This window comes from Symphalangus syndactylus, chromosome 6 (genome assembly GCF_028878055.3).
Source record: "Symphalangus syndactylus isolate Jambi chromosome 6, NHGRI_mSymSyn1-v2.1_pri, whole genome shotgun sequence".
Lineage (NCBI taxonomy): Eukaryota > Metazoa > Chordata > Mammalia > Primates > Hylobatidae > Symphalangus > Symphalangus syndactylus.
Genome location: NC_072428.2, coordinates 57852460 through 57866441, shown reverse-complemented (window position 1 = coordinate 57866441; position 13982 = coordinate 57852460). Strand labels below are relative to the sequence as shown.

The following is a 13982-nucleotide window of genomic DNA, read 5'->3' as shown; positions in this document are numbered from 1 at the left end:
AAGACATTTTAAAAATTTATATTATTTTTAATTGACATAATTGTATATATTTATAGGGTACAATGTGATGTTTTAATATATTTATACAATATGGAATGATTAAATCAAGCTAATTAACATATATGTCATGTCTTTTTCATGTTAAGACATTTGAATTTACTCTCAGCTGTTTTGAAATATACATTATTATTGACTATAGTTACCCTGCTGTGCAATAGATCTCAAAACATTCCCTCTATCTAACTGAAACTTTATATCTTTTGACCAACATTTCCCCTCTCCCTCAACCCTTTGGTAACCAACATTCTACTTTTTGGTAACCAACATTAGCCTTTGGTAACCAACATTCTACTCTCTTTTTCTATAAGTTAGACTTTGTTTTTTCTTTTTTGAGACAGAGTCTCGCTCTGTCACCAGGCTGGAGTGCAATGGCCCAATCTTGGCTCACTGCAACCTCCACCTCTCGGATTCAAGCAGTTCTCCTGCCTCAGGCTGAGACTACAGGTGTGCGCCACCATGCCCAGCTAATTTTTTGTATTTTTAGTAGAGATGGGGTTTCACCATGTTGGGCAGGATGGTCTCGATCTCTTGACCTCGTGATCCACCTGCCTTGGCATCCCAAAGTGTTGGGATTACAGGCGTGAGCCACTGCGCCAGGCCTTTTTTTTTTTTTCTTAAAGACAGGGTCTTGCTTTGTCACCCAGGCTGAAAGGCAGTGGCATGATCTTGGCTCACTGCAGCCTCCACCTCCTGGGCTCAAGCTGTCCTCTTACCTCAGCTTCTCAAGTAGCTGGGACTACAGGCACATGCCAACACACTTGGCTGATTTTTAAATTCTGTGTAGAGACGCAGTCTTGCTCAAGCAATTCCCTCACTTCCACCTCCAAAGTGCTGGAATTACAGGTGTGAGCCACCGTACCCCACTGTAAGTTTGACTTTTTTAGAGTCCACACATAAGGGAGATTATGTGGTATTTGTCTTTCTTTGCGTGGCTTATTTCACTTACCATAATGTCGCCCATGCTCAACCATGTTTTCACAAGTGACAGAATTTCCTTCTTTTTAAAGGCTGAATAGTATTCCTTTGTATGTATATACTACATTTTCTTTACCCATTCATCTGTTTGATGGACACTTACGTTGATTCTATATCTTGGCTACTGTGAATAGTGTTGCAATGAACATGGGAGTACAGATATCTCTTTGACATATTGATTTCACTTCCTTTGGATATATACTCAGTAGTGGGATTTCTGGATCATATATATGTTCTATTTTTAGTTTTTTGAGGAACCTCCACCTTGTTTTCCATAATGGCTGTACTAATTTACATTCCCACCAACAGTATGTAAGAGTTCCCTTTTCTCCACATCCTTGCCAGTACTTACTATCTTTCATCTTTTTTGTAATAGCCAAAATTTTGAGAGGTGTGAGATGATATCTCTTTGTGGTTTTAATTTGTATTTCCCTGATGATTAGTGATATTGAGTGTTTTTTCATATGCTTGTTGGCTATTTGTGTCTTCCTTTGAGAAATATCTCTTCAGGTCCTTAGCCCATTTTTTCATTGGGTTATTTGTTTTTTTTGCTATTAAATATTTTCTCCCATTTCATAGGTTTTCTCTTCACTCTGTCGATTGTTTCCTTTGCTGTGCAGACACTTTTTGGTTTGATGTAGTTCCATTGGTCTATTTTTGCGTTTGTTACCTGTGCTTTTGGGGTCATATCCAAAAAATCATTGCCCAGAGACCAATGTTGTGGAGCTTTTCCCATTTTCTTCTAGTAGTTTTAGTTTCAGGTCTTACATTTAAGTCTTTAATCCATTTTGATTTGATTTTTGTATGTGGTATGAGATAAGGGCCTAATTTCATTCTTCTGCGTGTGGCTATCCAATTTCTCAACACCATTTATTGAAGAGATTATCCTTTCCCCATTATATGTTCTTGGCATCTTTGTTGAAATTCAATTAACTATAATAATGTGAATTTACTTCTGGGCTCTCTATGCTGTTCCACTGGTGTGTGTCTGTTTTTATGCCAGTACCATGCTGTTTTGATTATCATACCTTTATAATATATTTTGAAATTAGGGAATGTGATGTGTCCAGCCTTGTTCTTTTTGCACAAGATTGCCTTGGCTTTTGGAAATCATTAGTGGTCCTACAAATTTAAGGATTTTTTTTTCGATTTCTGTGAAAAATTACATTGGAAGTTTGAGAGGGATTATGTTGAATCGGTAGATTGCTTTGGGTAATTTTGACATTGTAACAATATTAAGTCTTTCAGTCCATAAACACATAACTTTTCATTTATTTGTGTTTTTTTTTTTTTTAATTCTTTCATCAATTATTATTATTTTTTTTTTCTGAGACGGTCTTGCTCCGTCATCCAGGCTGGAGAGCAGTGGCACAATCTCCACTCATTGCAACCTCTGCCTCCTGGGTTCAAGTGATTCTCCTGCTTCAACCTCCCAAGTAGCTGGGATTACAGGCACATACCACTGCACCTTGCTAATTTTTTATATTTTTAGTAGAGACCAGGTTTCCTCATGTTAGCCAGGCTGGTCTCAAACTCCTGACCTCAGGTGATCCACCCACCTCAGCCTCCCAAAATGCTGGGATTATAAGGCGTGAGCCACCACACCCGGCCCCTTTCATCAGTGTTTCATAGTTTTTAGTGTACAGGTCTTTCACCTCCTTGGTAAAGTTTTGTTCCTAAGAATTCTATTTTTGTTGCTGTTGTAAATGGGATTATTTTCTTATTTTCATCAGTTAGGTAGTTGTTAGTACATAGAAAGAAATGCTACTGATTTTTGTATGTTGATTTTGTATCCTGCAACTTTGCAACCGATAAACTGAATGTATTAGTTTTAGTAGTTTTTTTGTGGATTCTTTAGGATTTTCTATATAAAAGGTCATGTCATCTGCAGAGAAAATCTGACTTCTTTCTTATTTGGATGCCTTTTATTTCTTTCTCTTGCCTAATTGCTCTAGCTAAGACTTACAGTACTATGTCAAAAAGAAGTGGTGAGATTTGGCATCCTTGTCTTGTTCCTGATCTTAGAGGAAAAGCTTTCAACTTTTCACCATTGAGTATGATTTTAGTTGTGGCCATGTCCTGAATGGCCTTTATTGTATTTTGGTATATTCCTTCTATACATAATCTGTTGAGAGTTTTTATCATGAAAGGGTGTTGAATTTTGTTAAATGCTTTTTCTACATCTATTGAGATGATCATGTGGTTTTTGTGTTTCATTCTGTTAATGCAGTGTGTCACATTTATTGATTTACATATGATGAACCCTCCTTGTATCCCAGGGAGAAATCCCACTTGATTATGGTGAATGATTGTTTTGTGGTGCTGTTGAATTCAGTTTGTTAGTATTATGTTGGGATTTTTATGTCTCAGGATTTCATTGGTGATATTGGCCTGTAATTTTCTTTTCTTGTAGTGTCCGTATCTTGCTTTGGTATCAATGTAATACTGGCCTAGTAAAATGAGTTTGGAAGTATTCCCTCCACTTTATTTTTTTGAAAGAGTTTGGGAAAGATTGATATTAGTTGTTCTTTAAGTGTTTGGTGGAATTCAGCAGTGAAGCCATTATGTCCTGGGCTTTTCTTTGTTGGTAGACTTTGTATTACTTTTTATTACTCCTTGTTATTGGTCTGTTTTTAATGTTTTAAAAAAATTTTAAATAAAAAATTGTATTGAGGTGAAATTCACTTTTTTTTTTTTTTTTTTTTTTTTTTTTGAGACAGAGTTTCGCTCTTGTTGCCCAGGCTGGAGTGCAGTGGTGCGATCTCGGTTCACTGCAACCTCTGCCTCCCAGGTTCAAGTGATTCTCCTGCCTCAGCCTCCCAAGTAGCTGGGATTACAGGCGCACACCACCACGCCTAGCTAATTTTTGTATTTTTAGTAGAGACGGGGTTTCATCATGTTGGCCAGGCTGGTCTCAAACTCCTGACCTCAGGTGATCCACCCACCTCGGCCTCCCAAAGGGCTGGGATTACAGGCATGAGCCACCACGCCCAGCCTAACATAAAATTTTAAAGTGAACAATTCAGTGACACTTAGTACATTTACATTGTTGTGCAACTGCCACCTTTAGTTCTAATGCATTTTGATACTGGAAGTTTTTATTTTTTCTGTTTTTCTTGATCAGTCTGGCTAGGGGTTTATGAATTTTAATCATTTCAAAACACTGAATTTTGACTTTGTTATCTTTTTCCTATTGCACCTTTACTTTCCTATTTCATTGATTTCTGCTCTTTATAATTTTCATACTGACTTCAGTTTTAATTTGCTGTGCTTGCTAATAGATGGCTTTTTTAGGGTAGAAAATTAAGTGACCTGTTTTAGATCTTCTTTCTAATGTAAACATTTAAAGCTATAAACTTATTTATTTTTTTATTTTTTGAGACAGGGTCTCACTCAGTTGCCCAGTTTGTAGTGCAGTGGTGTGATCTCGGCTCACTGCAACCTCTGGCATGAGCCATTGCGCCCAGCCTTAAAGCTCTAAATTTACTGTAAGCGTTGCTTTAATTTTCTCCCACAAATGATATTGATATATTGTTTCTTTGTTATCCAACTTAAAATATTTAAAGTTTTCTCATTTCTCTTTAGACTCGTGGATTATTTAGAAGTGTATTGCTAACTTTTTAAACATTTGAGGATTTTCTGGCTACTTCAGTTATTGATTTCTAATTTAAGCTTATTGTGACCAGAGAACAAACCTGTATAATTTCAAACCTTTTAAATTCTATGGCTTAAATTCTAAACTTATTTTATGGCTCACTATATGGTTTATCTTGGTGAGCTTCCCATGTCCCCCTGAAGATTGTGTGCCCTCTTCAGTTGTTGGGTGTAGTATTCTATAAATGTCAATTAGTTCAAGTTGGTTGATAGGCTTTTTGAAAATTTCATATTCATTTTTTCTTTTTCTGTTGAGCTAATACAAAGGATTAGATTGCAGATCAAACATTCACATATCAGATAACCTACCTACTGCTGAGATTTATCATTAATTTCAAGGATACAGCAGGCAATCAAGAGGCTCAAACAAAGCAAGGAGAGACATTGATTGTGGCTGTGCAGGTATCTTTATTTATTGGACACGTCTCTGTGGCCCAGAGTAATAGATGAGGCCTCCAAGTGAGTCTGTGCAGGGTTAACTTACACATAAGGGGAGCAGTTGAGTCATGAAACATCTCTATTTGATAGTCCCAGAGAGTTATCTAGTTTATGTGTCATTCTTCAGGGACCCATGCCTCATAAATCTGTTCCATGTTTATTTACAAAATATGTAATAAAGAAATACTTAAACAGGAACATCCTTTTAAGAACATTACATATAAGGCTACTCTTCCTAGTAAATATTATTATTCTGTTTACAAAAGATAAGGTTATCCTGTTGAGAAGGAGATTTCTCAGACTTCTCAAGATCAAGACTTACTCCTTCTTTCTTCTGGGAGCAACTTCCCCACACAAAGAAAAATGAATGGGTCCCTATACTGCCATCTGTCAATTACCAACATATACCCAACTGTATGTATCTGTTAGTTACCAATATATATCCAACTGTTAATATATCCAACTGTAATTGTGATTGTTGATTGGTTTGTGTGTGTTTTTTTCCTTCTTGTATTTTGAAACTCTTTTATTGGGTGCATTTTCACTTAGGATTATTAGATCTTGGTGAATTGGCCCCTTCATTATGAAATGTCCCTTGTTTAAGGTAATTAATCTTATCTAAAGTTTACTTTTTCTTGTACTAATATTGCCACACTGGCCGCCTTATAATTTGTGTTTGCTTAATATGTCTTTTTCTATCTTTTGGCTTTCAACCACTTGGCATCTTTAAAGTGCATTTCTTATAAACAAAATTTTGTCAGTTCTCTTATATCTAGTCGGATAATCTCGGACTTTTAATTGGAATGTTTGGTCCATTAATATTTAGTTCACCAATGAGAACACTTGGACACAGGATGGGGAACATCACACACCGGGGCCTATTGTGGGGTGGGGAGAGCGGGGAGGGATAGCATTAGGAGACATACCTAATGTAAATGACAAGTTGATGGGTACAGCAAACCAACATGGCGCATGTATACATATGTAACAAACCTGCACGTTGTGCACATGTACCCTAGAACTTAAAGTATAATAACAAGAAAAAAAAAGGGAGGGAAAAAGGTTAACAATAGTGAACCTGAAAAAAAAATTTAGTTCACATATTAATATAGTTGGGTTTACATTACCATCATGCTATTTTTTTTCTATTTGTCCTTTCTATTCCTTGTGGGGTTTTTTGGTCACTCCTTTCCTCTCTTTTTATTTTTTAGTTAATCATTTTTTAGTATCTCATTCTATCTCTTCTTTTTTTTTTTTTTAATAGAGACAAAGTCTCATTCTGTCACCCAGCCTGGAGTGCAGTGATGTGATCATTGTTTACTGTAGTCTCGAACTACTAGGCTCAAGCCATCTTCCTGCCTCAGCCTCCACAGTAGTTAGGACTATAGGCATGTGCCACCACACCTGGCTATTTTTTTAAATTTTTTTGTACAGACAGGGTCTCACTGTGTTGCCAGGCTGGTCTCAAACTCCTGGCCCCAAGCCATCCTCCTGCCTTGGCCTCCCAAAGCATTGGGATTATAGGCATGAGCTGCCATGTCTGGCTCCGGCTGAATTTTTACATCTTTGGATTATTTTTTACTGATTTTTCTAGGAAGTGTAGCTGTCTAGTTACTCCAGCATTATTTTTTGAAAAGACTATCTTTCTTCCATTGAATTGCTTTTGCACCTTTGTCAAAAATCATTTGTCACATTTGTATGGATCTATTGTATGGTTTTCGGTTCTGTTCCACTGATTTATGTGTCCATATCTCCTCTAATACCACACTGACTTGCTTACTGTAGCTATATAGTAAGTCTTAACATCAGGTAGAGTGATTCTCTCTGACACTATTTTTTTTTTTTTCAGATTGTTTTAATTATTGTAGGGCTGTGCTTTTCCATATGAATCTTATAATCCACTTGCTAATTGTACAAAAAAACCGTGCTGCATCAAACTTACAGATCAGTTTGAGGGAGAACTGACATCTTTACTACATTGAATTTCCAATCCATGAACACATATGTCACTCCACTTAAGAAAGTGGGCAAAGGATATGAGCAGACACTTCTCAAAAGAAGACATACAAGCAACTAACAAACGTGAAAACATGCTCAGCATCGCTAATCATCAGAGAAATACAAATCAAAACCCTGATGAGATACCATCTCACACCAGTCAGAATGGCTATTACTAAAAAGTCAAAAAAAAAAACCAAAACAGATATTGACAAGGTTGCAGAGAGAAGGAAATGCTTAGACACTGTTGGTGGGAATGTAAATTAGTTCAGCCCCTGGGGAAAGCAGTTTAGAGATTTCTCAAAGAACTAAAAATGTAACTACCATTTGACCCAGCAGTCCCATTACTGGGCATCTACTCAAAGGAAAATAAATTGTTCTACTAAAAAGATACCTGCACTTGTATGTTTATTGCAGCACTATTCACAATAGCAGAGACATGGAATGAACCTAACTGCCCATCAGTGGTGGACTGGATAAAGAAAATGTGGCACATATACACCATGGAATACTATGCAGCCATAAGAGAGAATGAAATCATGTCCTTTGCAGCACATGGATGAAGCTGGAGGCCATTATTCTAAGTGAATTAGTGCAGAGACAGAAGATCAAATACCACATGTTCTCACTTATAAGTGGGAGCTAAACATTGGGTACACATGGACATAAAGATAGAAATGACAGACAATGGGGAGTCCAAAATGGGGGAGGGAGAGACAGGGGAAAGGGTTGGAAAACTACCTATGGGGTACTATGTTCACTATTTGGGTAGCAGATCCAAACCTCAGTATCATGCAATATATCCATATATTAAACCTGCACATGTATCTCCTCAATTTAAAATTTAAACAAACAAGGAATGTGATTGGTTTTTGAGTTTTGGTTTCAAAAGGTAAAAATAAGTAACTTTTTACTATTTTTTCCTAATTTTATTTTTAAAATTTATATCTGCAGGGATTGGTTCAGAGACAATTCTAACATATTGGATAACTAATTGCTAGCACCTCTGTTGAGGCATTATTATTTTACAGTTTCTATACTGAGGCCAAGAATTTACTAAGCTCGTATATTACAGAACTGGGATTTAAACCCAGGCTTGTACAGAGCAGTTTCCAATATGCCATACCATTTCAGAGTTGAAAAAAAATTTTGAAGGCATTTACGTGGTATGTTTTCTGAGAAATTGAATCCCTGAAAATGACAACTTAGCTAGAATTACTAGGTGTTCCTCCACTTATTTTCTTCCTGTCTCTATAAACAGTCCACAAGTATCCACTGACATATAGTGCCATGGGAAAAAATAGGTTTTCCCCCTATTTTCATTACTTGCAAAAATTCTTTATATTTGAAATTTAATAAGTTCACCAGATTGGTACTCACTTATTTGTTTTTTCAATTAATATTTGTGGAGCCTGGTGTTATGCTAGGTATTGAGTATCCAGAGACAAATAAGACATAGTCTCTGCTTTTAGTTTGCTTAGTCAATTAAAGAAGACTGATAAATGAGCAGATCATTCGAGTAGGGGGTGATAAGTGCTCTGACAGAAGCGAGTATATAGGTGCTGCTACATAGTAGCATGCCAGAGCCAGCTCCATACCAGCTTGTTATTAAATATTCAGAAACTCTGCAAATTGGTTCTACCAATGGTAGCTTACAATTGGCTATGGTAGGAGTGTTTATACCATGGAAATTTGCATATGCTACAATAGGGCTTTCCTTTTTCCTTTTCCCCATTCTTTCTTTCTTTTTTTTTTTTTAATATGTTTTCTTTCTTCCTTTTTATTATTCTCCTTAGGACATTTGGTTTACCAGCACACCACTGTTGCTACAGGAGCAGAGGTGCTAAATCCAATCCTTTATCTTATTGTACCATGAGCCCATTCTGTCACATCGCATCATGAATTGTCCCTGGACCAGCTGCTTCTGGTGATTTAGGCAACAGCCTTTCACAAACATGGTGGCTGTTCTCCTTTTAGATGATGAGAATGAAACTTGATCTAAATCCCCTGTGGGTTCTGTTTTTGTTCCAGAGATTATAAAGCAGCTAACATCCGTATCAACGTATACACCGTCAATGAGCCTTGGCTTTTCTCATTGGCCTGGTGCTCCAGGATTAACTCAGTGACCACAGACAACATTGGGCTCCTGAGTCAGCTTAATCACCCTCACTTCTTCATGGTGAGCTGGTTGTCCAGATTGTTCTTCCAGGCTTGGTATGATAGCAGTGCAGTCCCCCCAGCCCTGTGTTGCCCACTGTGCCATCCCCTGGGCAGCCGCTTAAGAGCACAGACTTCTATGAATATTGGAGATGTGGTATTTTCCATTCTCTCACACAGATCCTTCTGGGATTTTAAGGCAAAAATTAGTATTGTTATACTAATTGACATTTATTGAATCCTTACAATGTGCTTTACATGCATTATGTCATTTAACCCTTTGAATTAGCCACTGTTATCATCTTCATGAGGAAACTGAAGCTCAAAGATATCTTTGCATGTGGTCTCAGGCAGGATTCAGAATGAGGTCTGACTTCAGAGTTTTCTTACTGTAGCCCCGCCTTTGTAGAGGCATGGCAACAATTGACAATGGCATGGAGAGTGGGGAGAAAACCAAGCGTACTTGACTCCAAAGTGGAAACTGTGTGCCCTAACAAATTGCTTTTGAAGAGGGTAGCCAGTGTCCAGTTGCCTGTTCTAGGCCTTCTGTTGCTTACTGCCAGAGGCTTTAGAACCTGGAGACCCGGTTTACAATCCCAGCCAAATCCTATCGCTGTCTGTGGAGGGAGCCCTAGCTAACCAGTTATTGCTACAGAACTTGTTCTTATCTGTATAGAGAGTAGGTTGACTGGGTGGGACACAATAGCATACAACAGAAAACAGTTTAATTTCGCTGCATTGATTCTTTAAACCTGGTCTGTGATGTAGGCCTTTCTCTGCCCCTGAATGAAATCTCACTTAGGTCCTGTAGTTTTTCCAGTCACTCTTAGATAACTTTTAAAAGTTCACTTCTAGTCATCAAAAAGCCTCACTTCAGAATTAGAGTCCAATCCCAAGTAATAAACTCCAAATGGCCTTGAAAGTTAAAGCCTTTGTCAGAGAAGCCTAAGAGGGAAGGGGCCTCAAGTCACCTCCTCCAGATCTCCACCCTCTGGCCTGAGCTTCTGACCTGTTCAGGGTCAGGACCAGGGGAAAAGGGATCCAGGGTGAAGGCACAGTCTTACAGGGCCAGTAACTGCATCCAGGCCCTCTGGTAGAAAGGAGAAATCGCTGACTTCTTACTATGGTGGCTTGGTCAGCTTTCTGGAGATGACCCTGAAGGGAGCTTTGAATGGCAGGTCACTCAGCACAGGTGGAGCCTTTCCATCCACCTGTCCCCGTATAACTCCCCTTCATGTATATACTATGTGTTTTTCTAACATTTTAAAATCCAGTCATTACAAAAATGCATAATTTGGAAAGCAGCACACCCCTCCATAATCCTATCCCCTGAATCAGTAATGTTTCAAAGTTGTCCCTTTGGGAGGTACACGTTTACTTAAATGATGCTATTTCTGAATGCATTTTTTTTCATTTTAATATTTAAAAAATCCATGTGATTCAAAATTCAAAAAGTTTAAAAGGATATATGTAAAAAAAACCAATCTTCCTTCCACACCTAGTCTAGGCATTTTTAAAGGACCCAGTGCATGGTTCCCAGCCTATGCCATGTGTCATTTTATTCAGGGAGGTGGGGCTGGTGTCCCAGAGGACTTAACAGGCAGCCTGCACTCCAGAGTTAGACTGATTGAGATTTAGATTCAGATCTTGGCTCCATTACTTACTGTGTGAATGTGGAAATATTAGTTAACCTGTTTGTGGTTTTTGGCTTTTTTGTTTCTTCTTTTTGAAAATTGGGGATAATAATAGTGCGGTAGAAACACACACTTGTGTCCAACATAATCTGGTCTGGTCATTGGTCTCGTAATTGAGAAAGTTAAATTGAGGAATCATTTAAAAATGATATACACTCTATCAGTTAGCTTTTAATGCTTAATAAAAACTACCTAAAACTTACTGCCTTAAACATTTATCATCTCAATTCTGGCTGATGGCTTAATAAAAACTACCTAACTTACTGTCTTAAACAAATATTTATCATGTCTCAATTCTGGCTGATGGCTAGGTGGTGTCTGTGGTTTCAGCCAGGTGAGCTGGGCTGGATAGTCTAGGATGCCTTGTTCATTTGTCTAGAGGCACCTGGAATGACTAAGTTTCTCTTTGTGTTGTCACTCATCCTCGAGGCGGCTAACTGGAATGTGTTCACCTAGTGGAGACAGGTTCCCAACAGCAAAAGAGAGCAAGCCCCAAAGCACATGGACTTTTCAAAGTTCTCCCAGTGTTATGTTTGCTGATGCTCCATTGGCCAAGGAAAATCACATGGCCAAGTTCAGATTCAGGGTGGGAGAGAAACAGACTTCACCTCTTGATAGGGAGGCACAGCTAAGTCACGTTGTATAGGGGCCTGCATATAGGTTTGGAAGGAATTTTGTGGTCATTTTTATAAACACTATGCCACATACATACTTCACAAATTTTATTTTAAAATATTCATTCACCTTTTGACAGTCATTTCTTTGAGGATATTTCTGCTGATTGAGTTCTATGTTCTCTCATTTAAACATCCAGATGAACTAGCTAGGATTTCTAATTGTTTGTTTTAAGCAGAACAAGAACTTAAAGTCATTAGGACAATCAATCTGAATGAGGAATCTACCTAGATTTTTATAATCCCTCAAACCCTTGTAGTGTTTCACCTACACCTAATCTAATTGTTGTTTATTCTTTAATGATCTATTTTGTCCTGATTGAGTTTTTCAAAGCATTTGACTTAGTTTCTTTGAAAATGACATACTTTTTTCACTCAAATCTCACAAATTTAAGCAGCATCTAATCACATTGCACTATTACAATAACAAGTACAGTTGACTTAAGCCATTTGAGAAACAAACTGATTCTTTGTGAACATTCTGCTCATCTGGTAGGCCTCTTGGAGCAATCAGCCAACTACAGCAGCCCTCAGTCAATATTTTTCCCAGAGGGGATTAAGAGCCTCAGTTCAGTGGAAGTTGGTTAAGATTTTCTACCAGTAGGGCTATTATGAGGCTTAAATGTGAAAATACCCCTGAAGTGCTTAGAACACCTGCCTGGCTCCTGTTAATTGCTCATTGTTAATTATGATCATTAGTGTTATTAATTATTCAGCTCAAGGAAAGACCTCGGGATAGGGTGGAGAGTGGCCTGAGAAAGGATAAAATGTGCCAGCCCTATTAGCATCAAGTGGAATTGGAGAGGGCGCAATGGAGGTGGAAAGGGAGCATCAAACTCAATGAGAGGACCCAGAAGACAGAGCTCTGGGAAATAGGTGACTTGGGCAAGGAGCATAGAAGAGGAGCATGTAGGTAAGGGGTAATTGTACTTCGGCATTCTTAATTGAAGTGTGATACTTTAGAACAATGATTCCCAAATGCTGGCTTACAGACACATGGCTTCAGCATCACCTGGGAATGTGTTAAAAATGCAGAGATTCTCATTCCTTAGGTGTCTCGTGAGACCCAGAAACCTGTATTACTAAAAGCTGCCCTGAAAGACTTGGCTGCGCAGCCAGGTTTGAGAAGCCATGCCTTGAAAACAGCAGTAGAAGTCAAGAACCTGGACTGTGGTCTTAGGTCCAGAATAGACTTGTGTGACTTCTCTGGGACCCTCTCTGCCCTCTGACTTGGGAGATGAAAGGTGAGATGAAAGGTGTGAAGTGTTCTATTCTCTCCAGAGCCCCCTGCATGCATAAGGGTGACTGTTAGGACACTTGCAGGGACTCTCTGTGTTTGAGAATGCCACATCAATCAAGGTTCCTTGGCCTGTCTATCCCCTCTTCCTCTCCTCCTCCAGCCCTGGCAGCAGAGCAAGGGACTTAGACCATATGATCCCAAATCCTTTCTAACTATAAAGTTCTTTCACTGTGGTTTGTGTTTTTCAGACACCAAAGTTCTATATGTTCATGTGGCTCCTTGCAGATATCATTTCTGTGCTTTTTATTGTTGTCATATTTTGTTTTCACTGGTAAGTATATACGTAATTTTAAATGAATTTTTTCCAAAATAAATGGATTATTATGGGAAATTGAGAAAAATAAGAGTTATGCTCTTCCCGTAATCCCACATGGCAAGATGGCGTTTATAATCTGAACCTCTCTTCTCATGCAGTCTGCAGTTCCTCACACCCCTTTGACCTCCCCAAAATAAGATGATATTTTCAGGATAGGGACTGTCACTAAAGCTTAGTCAAGCCTATTACTATGGATTCAATGTGGGGCAGTTGAAAGAGGACAGGGCTTGAATATTGTCCAGAACAAGTGCCTCCACCTTCCCATCTTCCATGAAACGGCATAGCAGTGTGCAAAGAGCAAGTTCATAAACCAGGAAGACTGGGTTTTAGCTCTGGCTTTGTCCCTTAGTTGCTAGGTGACCCTGGGAAAACAACTGCTTCTTTCTGGGCCATAATCTTTTTTGTTTTTTTGGTTTTTTTTTTTTGCGATGGAGTCTCAGTCTATTGCCCAGGCTGGAGTGCAGTGGCATGATCTAGGCTTACTGCAACCTCCACCTCCTGGGTTCAAGTGATTCTCCTGCCTCAGCCTCCCGAGTAGCTGGGATTACAGGCACCTGCCACTGCGCCTGGCTAATTTTTTTTTTTTTTGAGACGGAGTCTTGCTGTGTCACCCAGGCTGGAGTATAGTGATCTCGACTCACTGTAACCTCCACCTCCTGGGTCAAGCGATTCTCCTGCCTCAGCCTCCCGAGTAGCTGGGACTACAGGCACCACCA

General features: G+C 38.7%; 1 protein-coding gene across 1 annotated transcript in view; it reads left to right on the top strand.

The window, feature by feature from the left end:
* GDPD4 (glycerophosphodiester phosphodiesterase domain containing 4) overlaps positions 1-13982 on the top strand; it is a 56735-nt gene that overhangs the window by 31452 nt on the left and 11301 nt on the right. Inside the window, exons 8-9 of the mRNA XM_055283027.1 lie at positions 9157-9304; positions 13139-13221. Of these exons, the coding sequence (XP_055139002.1) occupies positions 9157-9304; positions 13139-13221 (231 nt within the window). The remainder of the gene's footprint in view (positions 1-9156; positions 9305-13138; positions 13222-13982) is intronic.